Genomic DNA, 26,152 nt, shown 5'->3' on the forward strand with positions numbered 1-26,152 from the left:
GGAGACTCTCTAGAGTCAGCCTCTTGTAACGATCACCCGTGTGCGGGTAAGAAATATGTAACATTGAATACTGTAAATGATTGTTATAGCATTGTATAGGCAAAGCGTTTTTGTTATAAAGTCGGAAGTTTGTCAAAACGTATTTGTGGAGATACCGGACCGTAAGACAACACAATAATTCATATCTTTTCTCATAAAAGCGATAAAATTAAAGGCAAGGGCAGTGTATGTTATTTGTTGCTATTGCGTTTTTCATTCTGGTACCTCAACGATGTTAATTTCGTCAGTCTCACCAGTCTCGCAGAAATTTGATATTACTGGTTTGTCATTTCATGTAAGACGAGATTCAAACAAATATTTCAGCAACCATGACACAATTAACAACAACCAAAGCAACAACCAACACGAAGGCAATGACTCGATGGGCAACAATCACCTCGACGATCAAAGCAACAGCCGCTTGGAAAGAATTCATAATGTCAAGGTCTATTAAAAATGTTACTTGAAACAAATGTAATGTTTAAAGTCTCATTTGAAAAGTATAAAGAAAAAAAGAGAAAAGAGATGCGGTGAGTACCAGGTATTTAGTCTAAAAGTATTAAGAGAGGGAGAGAAAGAACAACTATATATATAATCTACTCAATGAATTGAACTTACACATTGGTTCTGTTTTAATTAACAGAAAAACCTAGACAAAACAAGAAAGAGTGAAACAGATTATCGCATGAATTACTATAATTACAATCACGTGATAAAATTTAACCCAGTCACGGTATAAACTATTTCCCGGTCAAGCAACAAACTGTTATCCCGTCAAATCGAAGTAGATTATGCTATAAATAAACAATAGGACACCAATTAAACTACTGGCCTCAGTAATGAAGAAGATACAGAAAACTAGCTGTTTAGTTGTCCTCGGCCAACTGCATCAATCAACAGTTTCCTGGGCCCTCTCATAAGAGACTCTTTCCTAATTTGGCAAGAAATAATTGCATACAATCAGCTGACCTAAACTAAATGCCACTCGCGTAACAGGTCATGATGATATTAAATATACACTGACTACAGTCAATGACAACCCCTTGATTGCTTGACAGGGTTGCTAGCGTTAATTTTAACACTCGGCTTGCTATCGGGTGAGTCTGAGGGAGCTGGTCCCATTCTGTTCTTGATTTCTGTGGCCATCGTCATCAAAGCTTGTTCTACATTAGTACCGTCCTTGGCACTGGTCTCCAAAAATGGGACTTCTAACTGTTTAGCATATTCCTAACAATAATTAAATACGTTGATAAATATTACATAGAGAATAAATTAAAATAACAAAGCATGTTACGTGATTAGAAATGTACACATGCATGTTTTGTCGAAACGGTTACATTGACTATCCTTTTCCATCACATGTTTATCAGAAAGACACATTTCATTGTTTGAAAAATTACGTTATATAAGTGTTGCTTTATAAAAAACAACAACTATAAACATTATATCTTAAAGACAGCTTAATGAAGAAATGTTTAAATAAAACATTTAATTATACTGACCTCTGCTGCGGTATAATCTACAACTTTGTCTGTCTCCATATCCATTTTGTTGCCAATAAGTACCTTTATGACATCTTTACTGACATGTTTATCAATTTCATCAAACCATTCATTCAAATTGTTGAAAGATAACTGAAACAAAAAATATCTCATGATAAAATAAAATCTTTCATAATTAAAGTCTGTCTCAAGGTATTTATGCATCACATTCGGACAATCTTTGATAATAACACACAAATCTGTGAAAGAAGTGCTGTTGAAATTGATAATAGGAAAATAGCCAAGATAACTTCATTCACACATTATTATTTTTCAATCGAACGAAAACAGATTACTTACGGAGATAGATAATGGATTTATAAAGAATAAAATGGTCCTAATTGTTTTTACAGAATTTGCATATAAATAAGGCTGATCAGTCCAAAACAAGCGCCCGTTTTTGTGTGCAATAAATACACAATTTTTTTCAATGGTTGGCTCTGTAGCCCTCAGGTTTTAAGACCGGGAACTAAAGACCTGCAGCTAGTATTATATCCATCTTTTGAACTGTTCGCACAATCTTAATAATTTTCAATTTATTAATGTAACATACTCCTTCATAAGCCCATTGTCAGCTACAAAAACTCCTATGCTTCGGTCAGTTTTGAGGTTTCATTAACAAACTCACAAAAATGAATATTGCTCAGAATAAAACACATTGCTAGTATAACCTAATATCTACAAGCAAGGTTTCTTAAAATTCCAAATAATTCTTTACTGTGTTTGTTTAACAGTATTATGGCCCCTATTATATATTTCCAAACACGAAATGTTACGTTTACCTGGTTTGTGACGTCATAAACAACAAACAGGCCGCGGGCACCTCTGTAGTAACTAGATGTAATAGTTCGGAATCTTTCCTGACCGGCAGTGTTCCACTATAAAAAACAGTTCAACCTTCACTCATGATGCAATGTTCCTCTTTTTTAAAAAAAATATATCATTATCTTCCACTCCGAAGGGATCGGGTATACCATTTTACCTTTTTGTGTCTATTTTTGTGTCTGTCTGTCTTTCTGTACGTCTGTGTCTGTCTCTAACAAATCTCTGTCTCATTTTTCTGAGCAACTATTAATGGCAGTTGCTTGAGGTTAATTTTAACACACTCTTTGATTAGGTATGCCATATGGTGGGACTCTTTTTGTGTACCAATTTTGCCGTCAAATTCCTGTTACATGACAACTTTGTGTTTTTTTAGCCAAAATTTTCGATCAAACTTTCGTCAAAGATTTCTCAGCAACTTTTAATCGCAGATGCTTGAAATTTTAAGAAACTCTTTGTTTAGGTATACCATATGATGGGATGTATTTTTGTATCAGTCATACAACTTTTTGGTAAATAACGACTTTGTTTTTTTTCTAGCCAAATTTAATTTTCGGTCAAATTTTCGTCAAAAGATTTCTCAAAACCCGTTAATCACAGATTCTTTAAATTTCAACACACTCTTTGTTTAGGCATGTCATATGGTTTTTTTTTTTTTGTTTTTTGTTTTTAATCAAATTCGATATTCACATCACAACCGGGCTATCACTAGTGAGCATTGGCTCACAAATATTTAAAAAAAACAAAACAGTTTAGCATTCTAACAGGTTGTACATGGGGAAAAACACTTATCACTTACTATTTGCAACTTTATAATTTTGTCGTCTTGTTTAATTGTTCGTAGTTTCTGGAAAAAAGTCAGTTGTTAATGAATTTTTTTATGCAAACTCACAATAATAACATCTCAGGAAATACTAGTAAGTTGGTTTCTAAACGAAGAAAAGTTGAACTAATTATGTAATATGCATCCATAAAACGATGTACTCACAAAATCTATTCCTATATGATTCTCTGAGTATGTGCCATCCTAAAATAAGTTATTCAACTCGATCAACAATCCACGAAGATAGAATACATACATAAAAACTATATGATGGATATTATCACACTCTAGGTCAATGTTGTAAGAGTGGAGAGATGCAACATAGTTTTTGGTATATGATTATAGTTACATGTACACATTTTTGATTGTGCTCCCTTTTGAGCAATCTTTTATTTAAGAACTTACTCCAAATTGCAGAAGAAGCGAGGTCTTTCCAACTCCAGGGTCACCAATAAGTAACAGTTTGAATAGGTAGTCACTGCAAAGTATGAATGAGGGCATTTATTACAAGAATGACCTAGGAGCTACATCCCATTGAACAGTCATTGAACTAAGTAGCAGTTAGGTAACTGGCTCCGGGGAGGGGGTTAACATAACAAAACTTAATCATTTTAACAATATATTCCCATTTGTAACTTCTATATCTTCCATGTGTTTTATTTTTGAAGTCTGAGCCTCCGATGGTCATAGTTTCTATACTCTCTTAGTCTGCACAATATCATTGACAAGATACTCACATAAAATTATGAAATATTTCCAATTTTAGCATTCCTAGGTTTTTGATTTAAAGATTTGATAAGCAATTCCTTGATGTACATTTCAATGTAGAATCTTACATAACTGTAATTAATTCTATCGAATATGTATATAATTTTATTTCATTGTAGGACGTTTGCTTTGCAATATCAAAAATCGTGTACTTTGGACAAATTGAAATATTCTTATAAATATTCTAGAGAAGAATGTGTGGAAAGTTACTAAACAGTAACATACGGCAACTGCAGACGCTGGACTAGTTGTCAGAAAAGCTCAGTAGAACCTCTTGATTATGAACTGATAATGAAAACCATCTTATACAAAATGTAATTTTATATGCACGCTATTACATATTCATCAATAAACCACCTTGACATATCATTATAATTATATCTCACGAAAAACCAAACAAAATAAACTTACATGCAACTTAGATGGGAAGGTCAACTTTGATGTAATATATTATATCTTAGATTGAAGAACAATGACTTCCAACTTTGCTTTACGTACTATCTTGGCTCCATTGTGCGTAGACCTGGATATATTTCAAGGAAAACAATTTCATTTGTAACACTTTATTCCGTTTTTAAATTGTATCAATACAATCCCATGTTTTTCCTCGTTGTACACATCCGTTCATTAAATACCTTCCTCCTTGGTAAATCACGTGCATGGTTAAAGTTATGTGACGTCTTGGTTGAAGGAGAGGTTAAGGTTCAAGTTCCGGCTATTTTGAGCAACATGTAAAAACAATTAATGTTTGACTGCATTGAACAATATGCAATTAGTTTAAAATGCAATTCAGATAATCATCCTACAACAGTTACTATATTTCTGAGCCAAATGCAATTCTATTCTATTCTTAAATACTTTATCTGAAATTTAATTACTCGGCTCTTTAATGTGAAACGAAACACTTTTTAAGCTTTAAGGTGGCGGGCATAAGCCCATTCTATCAACATTAATTTTAAAAAAAATATTTTTTTTTCCTTTATCAAGTATTATTTAGAAAAGATTACCAACTGCACAGCTTCTCTTTGTTTTGTTTTTTTAACCAATAAATTAAATATTTTAGGACTTGTTCGCTGTTGAAGAACATAAGGATAAAAGAGAAAAGAGTACTATGATCTTCCGATAATCACAATTTCATTCTGTGAAAAAGACCAACAAAATAAACAAGAGGCCCATGGGCCACATCGCTCACCTGAGGAACAATAGGTATGATAAAATCAGCTTAATGGAGTCTTAATACAAACTATCTGGACAATGTACAATAATACATGTAGATCCTGTATAAATAAAATCCATTTCCCCTGGATATTCTTATGTTTATAATCATTAGTCCCTTTTCTAACAAGATGATTTTATAGTCATATCATATGTTGAGTATTACAGTTCTCAAAATGATCCTTAACAATAGTTTATATATTAGATATAAACGTACATCAAACTCTGAACCTTCTCGGGAGGCCAAAGAATTGTCCTGGGGCCAAAGTCTTAACAATTATAAAGAAACATCTGGCTGATTAGTTTCTGAGAAGATTTTTAAAGATTTACCCTATATATTCCTTTGTTAAATTTTGACCCCCTATTGTGGCCCCACCCTACCCCTGGGGATCATGATTTTCACAACTATGAATCTACACTACATGAGGATGCTTTCACACAAGTTTCAGCTTTCCTGGCTGATTAGTTTCTGAGAAGAAGATTTTTAAAGATTTACTCTGTTTATTCCTATGTAAAACATCGACCTCCCATTGTGGCCCAAACCTACCCCCAGGGTTATGATTTTCACAAATTTGAATCTACACTACCTGAGGATGTTTCCACACAAGTTTCAGCTTTCCTTGCTAATTAGTTTCTGAGAAGAAGATTTTTAAAGATTTACTCTATATAATCATGTTAAACTTCGACCCCCCATTGTGGCCCCATTCTACCCCCAGGGGTTATTATTTTCAAAACTTTGAATCAACACTACCTGAGGATGCTTCCGAAGAAGTTTCAGCATTGCCGGCTGATTATTACAAATCCCCTTCTGTAGCGCAAATCAAATAAAACTTCGGTATATCCGCGATTTCCTGTTTCCGAATCCGTAATAAAGGAGTCTTACTGTATAACGTCACATTGTTTATTATTTGTTCCCAAAAAAAAAAATGATTTAAATTAGTAATCTTGTGTGTGCATTTTTGTCTTTTGCAATAAACCATTATCTGAAAACCCCTGTTTCAATCATGTTAAAAGTGTCACTCAATCAAAGGGAAGAAAAAACGCCATCTTGGATTTATTGGGGGCCTACGGCTTACGCTATGTTTTAAACATTCAAGTTCTCCAGTTTCTTCAACAATTTCAAAAGAGATCTAGGTTGGAAAATGATCAAGTGAGTGATATCTGCCCTCTGACTACATCGTTCTACCACTTTATAAACGCATCGTGTCGAAATGATTTAGATACTGGCCAAACTTATCGAATTTTATCGAATTACCAATTTAAATCATTTTAATTTGTCGTCGGGAACAGGTAATATAGAACTCCATCATCCGACAACCAAGCCCATGTGCTTCGCAGATTTTATTTAAAGTTATGCATACAAGCCCAAACTGTTATATGTCATACAGATGTCGAATTCTTGCATAATTAAATTTGATAATGGCAGAAAAACATACCTTCTTCTCTCTTTTTTTTTTTAGGAAACACCAACTTTCAAAAATTAATCACATTTCATAATAGCAAAACCACTGCTGTATTCAAACGCAGGTCTTCCGGATCAGCTGACTTTTTATCTTTACATTCAAAGTTAAATCAACAAATAATAAAAATAAACCCATTGTTAAATTTACCACTCTGGCGAACACTGATGTATTCTTTCACAGTTAGCTGTAATATTTTTTTTCAAGAATGGATTCGATTGTAAACCACGAATTCGTCATTCCCATCGATTCACAAGAAGCCCATAGGCCACATTGCTCTTCTGGGCAACTATAGACATCATAAAATCAACTTTACGGAGTAATATACCAAAACAATATGAACAATGTACTAAATGTAGTCTAACAGATCCTGTATTTTAAAGAATTAATTTTTGCCCTTGATATTTGTTTATCATTGATCCATTTTTGTCACAGTATTGTCACTTCACATATTGAGCACTACAGTTCTCAAGAAAATCTAAATAAAATGGGATTCACACCTACATCACACTTGCGAAGCCAAAGAATTGTCTTGAGGCCAAAGTCTAAACAATTTTAAAGAATCAAAAATGTGTCAAAATGCTTGCAAATAAGTAAAACCATATATTATAACATTTGAGTTTAGGAGAATTTAAAATGTTTTTTCTTTGTAGAATTGGACTCATTGTGGCTCCATCCTTCTACTAAAAAATATGATTTTGACGAATTTGAATCTACACTAATGTTGTTTTTACTAATGTTGCACCTTTTCTAAGAAAATGGTTTTTGTAAAAAAAGATTTTTCTCAATACATTCCTTTGTAAAGATTTAACCCGTCCCCATTGTGCCCCTATCCTCCCCCGCGGATCATAATTTGACCAAACTTGAATCTACCCTACCTGATGATACTTCACACAAGTAACAGCTTTTCTGGCTAGTCGTGTTCTTAGTAGAAGATTTAAAATAAATTTTCTCTTTATATTCCTATGTAAAAATTTGACCCCCTACTGTGGCCCTACCTTAACCCCGGGGACCATGGTTTGAACAAACTTGAATCTACACTATTTGAGGATGCTTCCACACAGTTTTCAGCTTTTCTAGCCTATTGGTTTTTGTGATGTAAATTTTATTAGTTTAAATCTATACACTCCTATGAAAAACTTCAACCCCCCTTCCCCCTATTGTGGTCCCAGCTTACCCCTCAGGACCATGATTTGAACATACTTGAATCTACAATACCTAAGGATGCTTTCACACAAGTTTCAGCTTTTCTGGCCGAACACATTCGCAGGGGTGCATTCACTTGCAAAGCACGACCTCTGGCTATAGGATAAAACCTTCTAGAACGGGGTAACCAAGAACGCGGATTGACTATTTAACGAAAAGTGTAGGACAAGTTCATCATGCATCGCTGGCAGATACCTTGTATCGGTATTCGATTAATACACAAAAAAAGATTGTTTTTGAAAACAGTCTTTTATCTGAAATTCTTATTTGGGACAGTAATAGAACTTATATTTAAAATTGACCTATAGAACCAAATTGAGAGAGAGAGAGAGACTAAATACCCAATCACTGGTTTGAAATAAATACAATAAAATTTAATTTTTTTAGGCAGCTCCAATAAACAGGATTAAGGCCACGTACTACATGTATATATTATCCATTTCAGTTTAGATTTGTTATGCCTGTATGCCCTCTCCTCTAAATATCCATCAATGCAGTTTGTTTTTTATTTTGATTTTAAAGAATAAAATCAGGAAAAAATCGGACAAGGTATATACAAAAATGAACAAAACAAACAAATGGTTCAACATATTAAGCATTATATCATTATAATATGTAAAGTGTTAATTCCCGCGCTTGCAAGGGCTATCATCTAGTATGTTGTAAATTAATAAAAAGAATTTAATTTTTAGTACAAAAAAGGTTTTGAAATAATTCATTCCAAATGTGAAGATAAATCATTTTGTTCCCTGATTCAGAATTTTCTATATAAAATCGTTGATAGAAGAGTATTATCAAGGTCTTCCATTTCTAAAATCTAAACTTATTGCACATCCATTTATTACGTAATCAGGGATTTTTAGTGGCAAAAGCCCTCAAATTTTAACGCAATATATCAAGAGAAGGAGAAATAATTGTTAAGGTGTTAGATAGGCGTAAGAACAAATTTGTTTGCATTTTTAAGACCCTTCGTATTATGACAAAAAGGACTAAGGGCAAACTCGTAAGTTCTATTACAAATAACTGAAAGACGACCAAGGTTATGTAACGCATAGTGGAAACAAATATGTTGATAAAAACAATATCTATTTTTTAAAAAAATTATTGTAGCAGCTATATATGACGTTACTAGGGATTTTTGTGAATTAAAAGCTTTGATTTTTAATGTGTCGTATGTTAAAAAATAAATACTTTGTTGCGCATTGTAAAAGATATTGGCAATTCTATACAAAATCTAAAAAGGAGGGGGAGGGGGGGGGGGGTCTTAATTTTTATTGATATTTCATCGTATCGTTTCAAGAAATGGACGACAGTAATTTTTTCCAATCCCAATTGACATTCAAACGGGAAAAAAAATCGAAAGTTTTCAAAAATCATTCGGCCTTTGAATATCTAGTAACCGTTTTCAAATTGTCAACTTTTTTTTTTTATCATAATAGAATGTATATATTTCTTAAACTGTTATGAAGGTAAATGTCAGTACTGATTGTTGGTAAACTAATTAAATTTCATTTCTATGATTAATTCATAAATTTTCACGACTTGTTCCTTCACAATTATATTTAGAAAACGTTATCAATCGCACAATGTTCTATCGTGTTTTCTTTGATCCATAAATTAGATATCTGGTCAGGATTTGTTTGCTGTCAGAAAACAGTAAGATAAAAGTGGAAAATAGGGCACCAGAGTCTTATAAAGGTCAGGTCACCTCAATTTCATTCTGTGAATTAGACCAACGCAATTAAAAACGAAATGATAACGTTTGAAATACATGAGTTAATTCAAGTTATTCCCATTCCATTTCCTCGGAACTAATGCTACATTAGTATTGACATGATAGGAAGAAAATAGGTCCAACGATTTTTTTCATTTCATTCTTTTTTTTTGGGGGGGGGGGGGGGTCGAGGGGGGGGGGGGTGAGAGGGGGGATAGTTTGACCAAATATCAAACACTCACAAAGTTTATGATCATGTCAACAGCTACTAATAATTTGTCCATGTATGATTATAACAAAATAAGTGATCACTTGTCCGTGTATGCATAGATCAGAAGTCCATGAACAGAAACGAACCCTGAGAGTAATACACATGAACCTTGTCTAACCTTATCTTTGAATTTTTGATCCCAATGTAACTTTAGTCTTTATCAGCTTGGTTTACCTGATCATAATATCATAAACCTTTTGTACTAATCATCGTAGAATAGCATAGATATGTTTGTACATTTGATTTTAGTATTAACCTTTGCTTCAATGAGCATCGCTGGTAAGAAATATTTTCAATTATTTATACTTTACAAAAAACTACTTCATAACTTCAAATTACTATAAGATTTCCCTCTTGGTTACCATACTGAATCATAAATAGAAGGTTAGAAAATAGTTGATATTGTTTTAGCGGATATTTGATTGTGTAGATATAAAATATAGAATTATTTCTACGATGTTTTTTTATTTCAGCACTTATATTTGCATATAAAGACCGCTATTACTTATGATAATTGCACAATTGCACGCTCTCTCTCTCTCTCTCTCTCTCTTGTTTTATCAATGTTGCGAATCACCCAAACGTTTTGTAGATACATCTGAAAAGCGGTTTTTATGTAAGTATATATTTATCAAACATTCGATTTTATTCATTTTTGATTTATCATATGTGCTTCGGATACGAAAGTCTTTAATTAGTAATATCTATAGTGTGCAAAAAAAATCCTAAAAATGTGCACTAAGACAAAAAGATGTTTTGCAGTATAGATAAATGACAAAAATTCAAATCCGATTCTATAAAATGGATTTTATGCATCATTAAATCAAAAGACCTAAATTACGTGAATAAAAAATAAAAAGACAAAAAAGTCACAATAATCCCTAGAAACAGACTAAGTTACAAAAGATTTTTTACAACATTTTTTTTTATTGACCAGCATCATTTGAATCTAACACTTATCAGGTTTATGAATTAATCAAGGTTTGCAATTTTTGTAATGAAATGTTCAGATCTTATTTTAAAGTTGTATTAAAACATTCGTCAATAAACCAATTTTTTAATATATATTTTGTGCATAGTTATACCTCCCGTCGTTCTGGAGAATTGGTCATCTTGGAGTTCGTGTTCAGCGTCATGTGGGAACACTGGCGAACGACACAGAACTCGCGGTTGTCACATTCCTTTTTTGGGAACTGTACATTGGACCAAATGTGGAATAGGGGGTGACGAAAAAGAGGCCTGTGTTGGTATTTGTCCACAAACCACAGGCGCAACGACGGTGCTATTAGGTACTTACTTTTGGGTGTTGATTTTAATCAACTCTCCTATGCTGTTACTCTCTCAAACCGAAAGTGAAACAGTGTTTGGTCCTAAGCGCAAACCATCACGCTAACAAGATCTAGTTCTTAAAAATATTTGATTTATTCGATGTAATGTATGCTGAAGCATTCCTTCTCAAGGAAACATATTTATAAATACCTTCAAAATAGTCAGATTTTAAATGATACGAACAGTTAAAATATTTTTTTCAGGTCGTATATATTCCTACGCCAGAGTTCAAGATAGTCTTGTTCAACCCGACGCTCGGCTGTCTCCGTAAATATCCGACAAGCAGAGAGTCATTCTATATTTAGCAGGTCGAGACCACTATATTTTGTGACGTCGGCATAAATTTGCATACTAAATTAGCCATCTGTTTACTTTTATCTACAAACCAATCAGGTGAATGAGTTGCAAGGCATTGTGGGCTACTACAAGTTTCAGTGTATACAAATTGTATTGAAAATATATACCAATCTGAATTGTCCTTTGGACACTCATTTTGAATGATTTTTCAGAATTTATAAAATTAATATGGACAATTATGTCTGAACTTCAATTTCTATGCTCACATTTAAAAAATATTGCATATGAGGACTTATATCAACCTATTTAAATACCCCATTGTCAATGTTCAAAAGAGAGGTACGTCCTATAGAATTAGCAGCAATGAGTACCGTTTTTTCACGTGATATCCCATATTTAAGATAACATTATTAGAATGCGCGTTGATATTTTCTTCAGGGACTTTCATCAGAATGCTTAACGAACAGAATACTATATGCTGCACAGCTTGCGCTTCTGCGTTTTTATATTTGTGCATTTCTAATACCGTGGCTATTCATGCATGTTAAAAATGTACAGTTACCTGTATTTATTTCTAGTGCACAATGATAAAGTCACCAATACACAACTGTGCAGTTTTTTCTTATCAAAACCTGTTTGTACTTGTATGCGTATGTTTTTCAGTCGTTTGATACTGATCATTTTTAAAGCAACAATTGATCAACTAAAACAACAGTATTTTTCAATGTGAGCATGGAACAAAGTTAGTGGTACGTAATCTTTCCTTTTTTACCTTCTAAAGTAAAAATCAAGATGTACAAACATTCTGGCAAGCAATTAAATATTGTGAATAAAACAAACAAAAACAACGTGCGTCTGTTGAATCGTAAATACGTTGTAGACCGTCATGCATTGCAACTCATTCACTGGATTGGAGAATCTGTTTGACGAAAATACTGTCACGTGTTAAATAATGCTATCCATATAAGGTAGTGTACCCGACCTGTTTAGAGATTGCGTCATCAAGCTATCCCGTGACCTGGTGTACACAATGGCAGAGAGTTTCTCTTGCTTGCCGGAGATTAATAAAGACAGCCGAGCGTCTGGTTGAACAAAAATATAGAGTCCAATATTGTGTGGCTCCATATTATTTTCCAGAAATATGTTGATGATTCTTATGGGGTTTTCTCGGAATTCTTGTCGGAAAAGTCCAAAAATTCATATTATAAAAAAGTGAGATTTTCAGATAAAGATTGGTAACTACTTTGATTAATAAATGAAACCAATTGAAGATATTGTGGATGTAAGCACCATATTGTCGTCTTTATACTAGTACAAGTATGGATAAAACCTTTCACAGAAACTTTGATGGCGTACTGGTGCTCTTCCCATACACAATGATAATCGCGTCATTTTACTCCATGGCATAATATGATTATATTCCAAGATTGGTAAAGTAAACCTTATCAAGTATTAAATCCTTTGAGTATTGATATAAGTTAAGGTTGCAGACTCAAAAACTTTTTCGATTAAATCTTATTTAGGGAATGCATTTCTTTTATAAAAGGACTAGTTTACTAGTAAAAACGAATTCCAGGAGATACATGTAGAAATATATAATCTATGTGAATGGCAAAATCAATGATTATGCATTACATATGTGTAGCTGTTTGATTTTATTTGCATGTAAGATGTTCGTTGGTAATTGCAGTTACTGTAATTACTGTATATCGTCAAATTGTTGGTCAGAATCTCATTCACAAATAAATTGAATTTATTGAATTTGAATTCAAATCCGAAAACCGAAAAATTATTTTAAACGTCTCTGCCACTGATCAAGTAAAATTTGACTCCAATGATAAACTGTTTTAAATAATACAACAGATGTGGCTAGAACACTAGTTTAAGAGACTCAATACAATCATGTGTACTATGGATAAGACCCAATCTTAGGATAAATTTATTTTTTTTTTTTTTGAACAATATATATAACGCTAAAAACCAATTTCTGAATCAATTCAGGCACATGGAACCCATGGGGTCTATTTTCTCCCTGTGACAAGACCTGTGGGGGCGGTATACAGATCAGACATAGGACGTGTGGCTCTGCTCCCTGTATTGGAGACTATATAGAGTCAGCCTCCTGTAATGTCCACCAATGTCCGGGTAAGACATTTCGTTTTATGATTTTTTTTATCTTAACGAATGTATTAATTGGAAGCATTTTGATTTAGTTTCTGGATGAACAGTTAAGGGTTCTCAAAATATTTTGGTAAAGTTACGCATATTAGGCCAAACTTTTTTGTTATTTCATAAAAATGTTGAATAGAATGAATTCTAGCATAATTACAACTTGTAAATGGCAGAAAAAAGCTTGGTTATTTTGAAGGGAAAACCAACTTTAAAAAAATTAATCACTTCTCATGAAAGCAAAGGCCTCTGTATGTCAAATTGTCTGGCTGTTGCTGTATCCTCTGCGTGCAACAAATACATATCCCCACATTTAACAACGGGTTGTAATCGCCATATTGTGACGTTTTGCCTTAAAAAATAACTAAAGTTACGGGTGTCGAGGACTCTTTATCCAATGATTCTGGATTTTTTTTATGTTTAACTGACAATACTTGCATATATTATCCATGTAGTTACAAACAACATTTATCAGCAACAAGTTTATAAAATGCATGTTTTAAACTCATTTTTAGACATTTATATTTGCAAATATGCTTCCTTATATGAACGTATGGTAAAGCGAAAACGTTCAATTCTGTGTGAACTTTTTCATGACGTCACAATAATTATCGTTTGACGGTTGAATTATTGTACACTAAAAAAACGACCGTTATATTTATGATTCTGAACCATTTGCTTTTTTTTCAAACTTACATTTAAGTAATAAACAGAAATGTTAAAAAGTTCACTGGGATATAAACTTGGTTGGGCACATAATCAAATCCTACATGAAGCCTGGGATACTTTTGTTGTTTTGGAATTTTTACTTGTTGGTACATGGTCACAGGATTTGATCACGTGACCAACTATGTTCATATCCCGATGAACTTTTTAACTTGCTGTTTATTTCTAAAATGTTCCGCTGTACCAAAGACTGGTGTATTTTTCACAGGCAGGTGTAATATATACGTTCAAGAATTAAATCATTTATAATCAAACCACGAATGCCTTTTTTTTGCATCGAATGTAATATCCATTACTTTTAATTTCATGCGCTTAGTTCAATCAACCCCTGCTGCTAGCACCACACAACCAGTTACAACCGCAGCGACCACAGGCACACAGTGGATATCGGTCACCACAACGACAAAGGCAACCACTACTCACAAGAAATTCTTTACGATACGATCCAATAAATGATTGCCTGTCGCAATGTCATGACAATGCTCATTGATTAGTTGATTTTATTCTATTCAAAAACTATAACACGAGCTATGCGTTATTGTAATGAAATCCATTACTAATGCAAGAGTGTTAATCAAAAAACAAATTTTTTATCACAGATGAGATACCGGTGTGATTATAAATCAAAGTACTCATAGTACTGAAAAGCGCTAACCCAGCTTCTGTTTGTAAAAGATATACATGTATGTATATAACATTTTAGTTTCTGTATACGCGATATATTTCCTCATCACTGCGTGGCAGCCCCTGCAATGATGTATGTAAGCTCTGTACATCAAATTCACAGTAGCCCGTACTAGCCCGTGCAGCTCCTGAAACTGGTTCCCTAACCAGTTTAAATGATGTAAACTTCTGTTCATAGGGGGCGGTTATTCCTTGCACCGGAAGTAGAAATCTAACGACAATAAAGCGCTGAGCTATGCTTAGCGCTTTAAAAAGAAAATACTTTAATTATTGGTATATGAGTATAATAAAATGTTTTGAAATATTCTATTTGTAACGAGAAGGACTTAAATGCAGTACATTATTTGATAAAGAGGTATAGTGCACTTAATATACGATTTGGCCTCAAATATAGCCTTTTGCAAACATCAAATATTTTCAATATCATACAATATTTAGTTTAAATATATTCAAAGAAACGAAAATTACACAATTACCATGCTCTAAGAGTCTTAATTATCTTACACGACATCATTAAAATATTCAGGTTTTGTTAGGGATATATAGAAAAGTAGTTTTAAACTTGTCCATTAAGTCTTTGCCAGTTAAGAAACTCCCTTTAAGCTGATTGTACAGGAGAAGCAAATCAACAATGCCATGTGCTCCCCATGCTTGTTTTGATCATGTGACAGACTATTTTTCCGGCAGTGACAGAGGTGTAAGCGAAGCGTGTGTAGCACGACCTCTGGTAAGAGAATGGGTCAGCTAGTCACTGACTGTTAGACCGGTTTTGTGCAAGAGTTAGTTCTGACCAGCAGGCATGTTCACGAAACTTTCCTACGATATGACCTAAGTGTGTTCCTAAGATATGACTTAGGAAAAAAGTTAGGAACATCCTAAGATCAACTTAGGACACGTCTTAAGATGTAGCTCGACGGTTACTTAGGAACATCTAAAGTTAGGATATCCTAACCTTCTACAACCATTCTTATTTTTCACAATTATTCATTCAGATCGAATTTGAGAGACTTGTGTAGGGATGAATCATTGAACATTTTGCCAGAGAAAATTGTACGTCTCGGTAGTTAACACAAAAGGCCTAAAACCAGTAATTTTAATGTATGCATTTTAATAATTTTACATTTACCTAAATATATATCAATTAACAATAACAATTGGGTTTGTTTTTCTTTAAATGACCCCCCCCCCCAAAAAAAAATTAAAAAATAAAAAGTATTACAAGCCCCAAAAATTTCAAATAATTATCAGGACAGAATTGACTTACAAGCAGATAATTATGTAAACAACACGTGTGTATTGTCATTTCATGATTAATATTTGAGAATCTTGTCATTCAAGTAGGTGTAATACATAAACACGCGATTTTCATAGAATTTGAAACGTTACATGAGGAAACACATGTACTCGTACAAACACAACCAATTTCCCTTTAATCTGCAATATATAGAATACACGAACGTGATAAATAAGAAATAAGTTGTAATATATCTCGAAAATATATAAATACAGTTCATTCAACATTACAAATATTATTTAAAGATTATTTTTTTTTTCAGAATAAAGTGATAAAAATTAGGAATGATCACGCATGGTATATGTAACCCGATGTAAATTTACTTTTTATAGCAAAGGACATTTAAATAATTGTTATCAAAATTATTATAATTATCATAATCAAAACAATGAATGTAACTCATTTAGTGTACAATGTAAATGAAAAAAACTTGAATAAGTGAATAACTTTCATTCGTCAAACAGAGATAGTATTTGCGAAAAAAAAAATCTTAATTTGTCAGCTCCAAGGCAGGCATGTAGCAACGGGGAAGTGGTGAGAGTTCGGGTCCCCCTCCACATCATATTGTTAAAATGAACATACATGATAGAATAATTGACTATGCCCCCCCCCCCCCCTCCCGGATTAGGAATTTGATGTTTGTCGAAAATGCTGGAACTGTGGAAAATATTGCCTTATTCTACCAGTCTTAAGAAAAGGCTTCACAACATCCCAATATCCCTAAAAACGTGACTTTAGAGCTTTAGGATGGTCTTAGGACAAGGTAGGTGATGTCTTAAAGTTAGGACAAAGTTATGGCGGTTCCTAAATTTAGGAGAGCTTCGAGAAACAGACTTAAGACTAAGACGTATCCTAAGATGTACTTAGGACGAACCATAGTCCTAAGATAGCTTCGTGAACATGCCTGCAGGTCGTTAATGAGAAAAGGTGTGTCCTTCAGCAAGAACCATCGTGGTGTTTGTCAAAATGGTCTTTGTGTGGCCTATGTCTGTGTGAGATGAAACCCTGTGTAGAGTGTTTGAAAAGAATTCCTGTGTGGTAAACAGGTCCAGTTCAATCACTTTATTTAGCTATGTAGCTAAAAATTACCTACTTATGTATTTAACGAGGCCGAGTACAGAACGAGTACGCACGCTTTCGCGCAGCGTTTCATTTGTATTGTGACGTCATCTTTTTGCTTGGTTGACGCCATGGTGTGATAGTTTCAACTGCAGATATTCAGCGAAATTTGTTGAAAATGGCTCGTTTAATGCGTAAAAATAATTTGATATTGTGGAATAAACATAAATGTCTCGAAGTATAAGCTATATTTGGGCTCGGGTCGAAAACGTGAAAAGGGTTCAGCAGGCCTAACCCTCTATCACGTGTTCTTAACCCACCTAAATATACATGTAGCTTAATTCATATATTTCAAGACAGTTACCATGTATTTTATATTAATGACCCTTTGAATAAAACAAATTATCGACAGATGGAGATGAACAAATTAAGATACTAACAAAAATACAAAAAATTTTATTTTTACAATTTTTATTTATTAATGATTATAGAGGCAGGTCACCTAAGTAAGGGAGAAAGGTGCAATTTTATACTTGAGGCAAAGAACAAAAACAGAGTGGCTCCTCCCGGTGTCCCGAAGAAAAAACGCTAGAGAAAGACATGTTCTAATCTAGATAGATTAAGGAAGGTAATAAAATAAAAACTCAAACTTATCATAATGATATATTTTCTTTTATTGTGCTTTGGACAAAAAATGATACATGTTTTAGGATTTTCTTTTTTAAACGCATAACCCGTACATATGTCATGTACTGAGTACTCGCATTTTTTTGAGTGGTGAGTAGGAACATCCCACTCACCGTCCTTTCTCTTCATCAGACAAAGTAATGTTAGATTGTTAACTTGAATCGCCATCAACACCTTGATCTGAGTGTACTGAAATTGTTTAAAAAATGATATCAGGCTTTTCAATTTCTTACTAAGATGGCATCGTCTTGTAAAAGAAGGAAACAGGGAGTCAGTCCCAACAAAATAGTTTTAATTTTGAAAGAGCTACAAGAATGAAGTTTCAGGTTTGAGAATTTCTTTCGGCAACCGTGGCTAACTTTTTGAAATTAATGGCAAAGTCCAGGAACATCTCCCCGGAGATGATAATTCTAGCAACCCTTTCAACTACTGCAGCATGGGTGGGACAAAGGCAGGACTTCAGTTAAAACCAATCAATGATTATGTTAAATCTGGAGATATCTTCACGATTTGTAAGTAAATCATAAGTTCTCGCAGTTCTTGAAATTTTTTTGGCATTTAGATTTATAAATTAAGACAAACTAACAAATATATACCATATGACTCATCAAATGTGTAAGTTCTAACAATAAATGGAAGAACATGATCCAATTTATTTATTTAATTTATGCAATGCTAAATTTTTAATGATTAAATGAAAAAATATAATCTATGTTTGTATCGTTACAATCATTTTTGAGAATACTATTTGAATTTCACTTTAATTTCAAAACTTGTGTAGTGCAAAGCGCAAGGTTTTGTTCCTCATCAAAAAAGGCCAAGTAGGTAGTGTGCTAGCTAATCACTGCTAGTAGAGTGTTTCCGAGGGTAATGAGTTTAAACCCTTACCAAATGCAAGACGGAGATGAAGTTCAAATAAGGTGAATGTTTCTTTGCAAATATATATAATATATTGTATTTATGCATATATTGGACAATAGGTGTTGCAGATGTGGGAAGTCCTCTGCATATGATGTTGCCATGGGGGTGCCACCTTATGCTGTAAGCATGGAAGAAGGGAACTCCATTCATTGGCAGAATGCAGTAAAGCTGCACTTCTTAAAGTTAAAGGGACTTGGATGGAAGGGGCATAATTTGTGCAGATGAAGTTTCTCGGTTTTTAAACAGGAATGTTACAAAGGAGTCAAGTATTAACCTTGTGAGGAGGAAGGGGTTCCAACATGCCAGCAAAGCACATATTGAGCTCCAAAACTCTGGACTTTGCATTAAAGGTTTTACTATACTTGATACAATGATTGAAAAATAGAAGAAATGAAAGCAAGCAGTGAAAGTCTTTTTGATCCTTTCCTGTTTTGACAGATACCTGGTTATATATACAATGGAAAGTATGTACGCAGTAATATATAAAAATTATCTAAATGTCGGCTTTTCACTTTAAACTCTGTTTTGCGACTCTGTCCTAAGTTTCTGCTTCAACCGCTGCAGTATGCTTGGTATTTTTATTGGATTATAGGTGTTTCAGATGTGGGAAGTCCTCTGCATATGATGTTGCCATGGGAGTGCCACCATATGCTTTAAGCATGGAAGAAGGGAACTCCATTCATTGGCAGAATGCAGTAAAGCTGCACCTCCTTAAGTTCAAAGGGGCTTGGATGGAAGGGGCATAATTTGTGCAGATGAAGTTTCTCGGTTTTTGGGAGGGATGTTACAAAGGAGTCAGACAGACACATCAGGTAAACAAAACAATTTGAAGAAAAGTTTAGACGATTGACACTTTTTATTTATTATTTGCCGTACACTGTACATAGGCATCATTTTACCTTAATTTAATGTCACAAGTTGATTCCTAAAAATGTAGATAACTGGTAGAGAGAATCAAGGAGAGCAAATCGGGTCTATATTGATTTTAGGCTTGTTGAACAATTTGATGCATTTATATAAGTCTGTAAATTTTTACAACTAAAGTCATTTATTCTTTAATAAAACAGACCTTTATAACATTCATATATTTTTTTTATTTTTAAAAAATCCAAATATTTTAGATTTTAAAAAATGAATATTTTAATGCTACATCTTTATACATCTTTCCCTTTTCTTAGAAAAATAAAGTCTAAAAATGGCGACAACCATCTATGCAGCCTTCTTAATTTGTTCATACTAACAGTGTTACATTAACAATGAATTATATTACATAATTATATCTTTTTGAGATTTGGTTACCTATGGTATTAAGATAAATAACATCATTTTTCAGTTAACTTAAAGATACAATCATTTTATTTGGTTTTTAGAATTATTCTTTTAAGTGAGAGACTGCTCCTATTAACCTTGTGGGGAGGAAGGGTTTACAACATGCTAGCAAAGCACATATTGAGCTCCAAAACTATGGACTTTGCATTGAAGGTTTTTACTATACCGGATAGAATGATTGAAAAATAGAAGAAATGAAAGCAAGCAGTGATAATCTTTTTGACCCTTTCCTGTTTGACTGATACCTGGTTTTATATACAGTGGAAAGTATGTACCCGGTAATATATATCTAGCTAAATGTGGGCTTTTCACTTTAAACTTGTGTTTTGCGACTCCGTCCTAAGTTTCTGCTTCCACCACTGCAGTTTGCTTAATATTTTGGTAATCATACATACCTTGTTGTCCAAACTACTGTAAAACGAGAAAATATGGCGCACTACAAATTTTAGCGCCTTTGGCGCAAGTGCCTCTGAGCGATAAAATTAATAGTGCGCCAACGATTTTCCATATGTATTAAATTTCTTCAAGTTGCAAAACAATAACGTCAGTCCATTTCTAAGGCTATATAGAAGTGTTCATTTAAATATCAGATGCTGTCGGTTCTGTTTGTTTAAACAATTACAAAGGTAAACGGTATGGGTTATCGGGTATAAGTGCCTAAACATGGATTAATTAATTCAGTTTTAATTGCTTTTTAATATCACTCATTAGCACCTTGAAAATTTGGCTTCTCCCCTTGCCACTTCCATTTAGCGCCTCGATGTGAAAATGTGATTAAGCGTGGCGATCGTTAACGCTGACAATACATAATTGATCATAATTTCTTTGTTCTCTGATTAGTGGATATAAAGATAACAAGACGATACCTATTTTTTCAAATGTAAAATTACTGTGAAAAAGATTCTCTCATGGTGATCGAAACTCATGGTAAATGTATCATTCGATTTCACTTTTAGTTTCGGGACTCTTCTAGTGTTATCCAAGTCGACACGTTAGATTCAAAAGTCCGATAACTCAAATTTGTTTACCAACAAAAATTACACATCATCACCAATAAATGAAGTTTTTATATCTATCTACTGACGATTTACACAAGTTCTCAACGACATTAAATTAAATTGGTCAATTAAACCCTGTTTACTGTTAATGTTACTGCATCTTGAACAAAGACACCACCTTTTTTCAAATTGAAGACACTATTGATCACTTTTTTATGCACATTTGTGATACATGTACATGCAGTCTTATTCTAAATTTTATGCATTCTTTCACAGAAGGATGAGGACACATATTTTTTTTCGGTTCTCATTCTGATCCACTCCCTCAATCAAGTGCTTCAGGAGATTTAAATAGCCAAAAGCAAGGACTTTTACATGTATGTGGTATACAGATTCAATATCAAGAAGCCCAAGATTATTTCAACGACTTGAAAGACAGAATGAGAATAGGTTTAGCAGAGGTAGCAAAATCTATCATAATTGAAAATGGTGATGAAGATGATGGTGATGATGACAGACAGCCAATCAAATCTCCAATCGGAACCAAGTTCATTGATCAACTTGGTAGGTTTTCTCTCTCTTTACACCTATTTTCCTCTGTCTAAAGTTTGGAGCAGATACTAGAGCGCATGGAAGGGCAAATTTCCATTCCAGTGGAAAAATTTTTAGCAACCGAAACGAGCGCGTAACAACTCGTTGATCATAAAATGGGGCAGAATGAAGTGATATAGGATGTAACTGTATAAAAAGCTATGGATTGCTTAATTGTTAATAATCTGTAGAAAAAAATTCATGAAATGTTTATTAAAAATGACGACAAAAACTGTCTTACAGAGTATCTATCCAACAAGTACGTCCTCCATGTTCATGGCCCAAGTTCATGAAACCTTAACGAGGCCGGATTTAGACTCTAGTTTGTTCTGCAACAGATTTGTTAATGCTTTTATTTTTACGCGAATTTGTACTGACATATTTATTTTTTAATATAAAAAATCAGACATTTACCATTTAGGGGGTCATCTCAATGTTTGATAATTTTTAAAATAGGCCCCTATTGGATACATTTCGAAAGTATAAATTAAAAGATTCATACACATATAAGTAACGACAGCGTGCGTTCTCGAACTGTACTAGGCCTCATTAAAGCCAGTCGTCGACATAAAAACTGAAAGTTCAAAACAAAAACTGCTTGACTCTGAATGTGCAAAACCAATTCGACGGGCAAGCAGAACAAGATCAAGTGAAGAAATTGTCAAAAGTTTGGTTGTATCAGGAGTTACTGATTTGGAATGGATTAGATGCCGAGAAGAAAGCAGAAATCAGCAAGACAAAACCTACTGGTATATTTTTCAAGGAAAATCCTTTTTCAGTTAACAATATATATTGCATTGAAAAAACTGGTAACTCCCTTTAAATATTATCAGCACCAGTTCTATTTTTCTGTGTTTGTTGCTGTTAACATAGACAGACATTTGTTGGAACTTCATCTAGAGGCAAAGGCGATCAAATAACGTGGCAATGGAATTAACCATCTGCCTTCAAATGTCAGTTGAATGGTAATTTAAAGTCAGTATATGGAATTTAGAATTTTGATTTTCTCGAAAATAACATTCACGTCAAAAGAAATCAAGTTTATCACAAACTATTGTGTTCTGAGAAAATTGTACATTTTTAATTAAAATTCATTTTCAGAATGTTTTTGGTTTTTGTTCCATTTTATTTCAGATTAGTATATTGACAACGACAAACGTTTTTGATATAAGATATTGGGGGTTCGTGAATGTTTCCCCATGTTAGAAAGATCTACCTGGTGCTTTTGTTTTTTAATTAAAAGATCCACTTTTTTAATTCTCCTTTAACCACTGTCGTGTATCCGCGCCGGTAGTGACATGTTTGGATAACGTGAAAATGGCGTATCCATTGCAAAAACAATGAGTGTTGTGTCCTTTTTTTCTATCGACAACGGGGTAAATAATAATTAAAATATCGTAATAGTCATTCATATTTTTCTGAAGGTTTTGCAGTTGAAAAGAGTGTGCGTTATTTTCGTTCATCGTTTATAAAAACGACTTATTTGTAGAAAAATCAATCGTTAACGTGTCATTTTAACGCAAAACCAAGAACTATTTCTAGATTACGTAGATAATATAACACATACTAAAAATCTGAAGCAGCCAAAATTAATTTAAAAGATTGCATTAACCAAATAAAACCAAACCGATGTCTTTTTAATGCATTAATATGTATAAAAATAGCAATAACTTCATGCACCTGCTAAAGAAGTAGTACGGTTTGGATAAATAAATTATTCCGGTTTGGATGCTAAAATATCAATTGTGCAAATAGTACGGTTTGAATAATTTAAAGTTTTAGGATTTTTAATATTTTTATATAATATTATAATGACATATTATAAAACCAAAATACTTCCACATGTTCGAAGGGAACTAAAACTGGATGACTAGAAGTTTATTTCTTTAGACAAGCCTGTGTTTTTCCTCTGATAAAATGGTATATTTAGTGTATAATTGATCAGAAATTGATTATTTAACGAATAAGGATCCGAATCATTCTTTGTTCGAATATCATGAGTTGATTATTTTGGTCGGGGCGTGGTCAAACCCAATAAAGCTCGAAACGAAATTACACCTCACAATATCGAAAGAATGATTCCTTATTACTTATATTAATTTAATTCACAGCAATTGTACTTTTAAATATTTTAATAAGCAAACGTCATTTGAATTTATTGGACTGAATATGAACAAATTGATACTTAGCGTTATCAAATGAAAAGACATTGAAAATGTAAATATAGTTATATCAAGTTTTTTTTTTTACTGACATTTCAAAAGAATACTTTCTTTAATTTTAAATTATAAAGAAAATATAAGTTTTTCACCTTTAACCTGAAAAGCAATATATCATATACACACCTTAACAGACAACTATCTACTACTTTTGTGGCAAGCGACAATATGATGTGTTTTTTAGTTATTCTGAAATGATATTTATAATCGTGAAGTACGTTTAACGGAGAACGTGCTTGGTAATAATATTATGAAAGTGAGCCTCGTTTACATTCAATACCAAGCCTGTACATCGCTAGACAAAGAAAGTTCTACAATTATTTCACTCCCAGTGATTATACTGATATGATACAAAGTACCATAGATGTCTGCCAAGTCATATATTTATTCTGTTGTTAGAAATAGTTTGTCCAAAAAATTCAAGTGATGACGAGACCTAAGTAAACATCGCCATTTTATATGTACATTAAATTTTATTCAATCATAATTCTCACCAGAAAATCAAAACAATAAATATGTATCTATGTATATCAAGAGGTTTTGGTGACTCATGCGGGAAATGAAGGTGGTGTCACTGCAGTAAAAGTACAAAAACCCGCGTTAGTATTTAACATGAAAGTATAATGATAAAATTGTCATAGTTAAAAATTTGCCAAAGCAAAGTTGTTAGGCTGTTGCAAAACTAAAAAATTGTTTGGAAACGTTTCAATTTCTAATTTAGAAAAATAGACAAGTATAATGTTGGATAATTAAATATTCTGTATCAAAAGAGAATTTTTTTTCATTTTCATGAATCCCATATCAGGATACCAATAATTAAAAATATCCACGTTATCTAGGTTTGTTCTGTGCAGTGTATCGATATATTATATCGTTTCAATTTTAAAAGAAAAAAATATTTGTATCATTAGATGATTTTACAGACTTTAAACTTTTTAAAGTTGGTATAATTTTGTATTTGACTGATCTCTTTTGATTGTTTGACGTTTTCACGTTTAAAGCCGATAACGATATAGAAGCATAACAATTGAAACTGTCTTAAACACATGTTTTTTTGTGTCGGTACAGATTTTGGTAAGGCTGAATCTTTCGAAATTAATATCGATGGAATGATTATACAATAGACTTAACATATCTGTAAAGCAATCTGTATGCAATTTTTGTAAGCCAATTGCACGTTATTTGGAGCGTGTGTAAAATTGAAATTCAAATTACGGTATATTAAGTTTTGTTGGCTTAAATGCACAAGTCTTTAACGTGTATGTTTATTTTTTTAAACAATGTGACTTCATATGTCTATCACATGACGATATCAGCATGCTTTTCAGTGAGGGCATGTATATCGAATAGTAGCGATGGTATATCCCCTTCGCGAGGGGATAATTAAAGGAACTATTTACACTCACAAATTAATTACATCCAAACCGTATCAGATGCGTATCCAAACCGATCCTATTTTGAAAAACAAGGTCATCCAAACCTGTTCCGTTATTCACAATTAATCGACATGAACTGCTTATTTACATAATTTTAACATAAAATTCGTAGAACTTTAAAGATTTTATACACTTTTAAATAGATCTGACGATCTTTTTCGTGTAAAAGTAGACAATATAAGCCTTAAATAACACGAAAACTTATCAAGAAGCAAACGGAACCACCATTTTCACTTTATCCAAACACGTCACTACCGGCGCGGATACACGACAGTGTTAACACGATTCATTTCTGATACGAAATCAGTAATAAAACAACAACAAATTAAACAGACTAGCAACACGCAGCAGCTTCAATGTATGTACTATTATATGTGCTATTCAATATCAACATAAAGTTATAAGTTTGACTCATGAAACTGAAAATCATTCAAATTTTAAAAGTGTTTAAAGCTCTATGATTGTCCTAAACTGACTTTCACATACTTCTTAAAAAAAACTGGTTCTATTGAACCGCATGACTGAACTTACTTGAAGGTAGGTAATATTTCCGA

The 26,152-nt window shown here is 33.1% G+C and overlaps 3 protein-coding genes and 1 pseudogene across 6 annotated transcripts in view; 3 read left to right on the forward strand and 1 right to left on the reverse strand.

Moving 5' to 3' along the window:
• Positions 1 to 513, forward strand: part of LOC128175774 (A disintegrin and metalloproteinase with thrombospondin motifs adt-2-like) — a 2,771-nt gene extending 2,258 nt beyond the window's left edge. For both annotated transcript variants that reach the window (XM_052841612.1, XM_052841611.1), the window contains 2 exons: positions 1 to 46; positions 364 to 513. The exon at positions 1 to 46 is cut by the window's left edge and continues 98 nt beyond it. In XM_052841612.1, the coding sequence (XP_052697572.1) occupies positions 1 to 46; positions 364 to 506 (189 nt within the window). In that variant the 3' untranslated portion in view covers positions 507 to 513. The remainder of the gene's footprint in view (positions 47 to 363) is intronic.
• Positions 514 to 572: 59 nt separating this feature from the next.
• Positions 573 to 4,670, reverse strand: LOC128175777 (ras-related protein Rab-1A-like). Of its 3 annotated transcripts, XM_052841617.1 has the most exons (7): positions 4,492 to 4,667; positions 3,631 to 3,703; positions 3,391 to 3,429; positions 3,202 to 3,249; positions 2,363 to 2,458; positions 1,542 to 1,673; positions 573 to 1,266 (listed from the first exon to the last, which is right to left on the reverse strand). In XM_052841617.1, exons 1-7 carry the CDS (start codon positions 4,503 to 4,505, stop codon positions 1,069 to 1,071), a joined length of 600 nt encoding a protein of 199 aa, XP_052697577.1. In that variant the 5' UTR covers positions 4,506 to 4,667; the 3' UTR covers positions 573 to 1,068. The 3 variants fall into 3 exon arrangements, with proteins under 3 accessions (XP_052697577.1, XP_052697576.1, XP_052697578.1); XM_052841616.1 differs by lacking the exon at positions 4,492 to 4,667 and having other exon boundaries at positions 3,631 to 3,741; XM_052841618.1 differs by lacking the exons at positions 3,202 to 3,249; positions 3,391 to 3,429 and having other exon boundaries at positions 4,492 to 4,670.
• A 5,333-nt stretch (positions 4,671 to 10,003) lies between these two features.
• LOC128177570 (ectin-like) lies at positions 10,004 to 14,866 on the forward strand. Its single transcript, XM_052844321.1, has 5 exons — positions 10,004 to 10,138; positions 10,452 to 10,475; positions 10,939 to 11,148; positions 13,487 to 13,630; positions 14,697 to 14,866. Exons 1-5 carry the CDS (start codon positions 10,087 to 10,089, stop codon positions 14,834 to 14,836), a joined length of 570 nt encoding a protein of 189 aa, XP_052700281.1. The 5' UTR covers positions 10,004 to 10,086; the 3' UTR covers positions 14,837 to 14,866.
• A 4,258-nt stretch (positions 14,867 to 19,124) lies between these two features.
• LOC128177569 (uncharacterized) lies at positions 19,125 to 22,863 on the forward strand (annotated as a pseudogene).
• The last annotated feature ends 3,289 nt before the right edge of the window (positions 22,864 to 26,152 follow it).

Source organism: Crassostrea angulata, chromosome 3, assembly GCF_025612915.1.
Source record: "Crassostrea angulata isolate pt1a10 chromosome 3, ASM2561291v2, whole genome shotgun sequence".
NCBI classification, from domain to species: domain Eukaryota; kingdom Metazoa; phylum Mollusca; class Bivalvia; order Ostreida; family Ostreidae; genus Magallana; species Magallana angulata.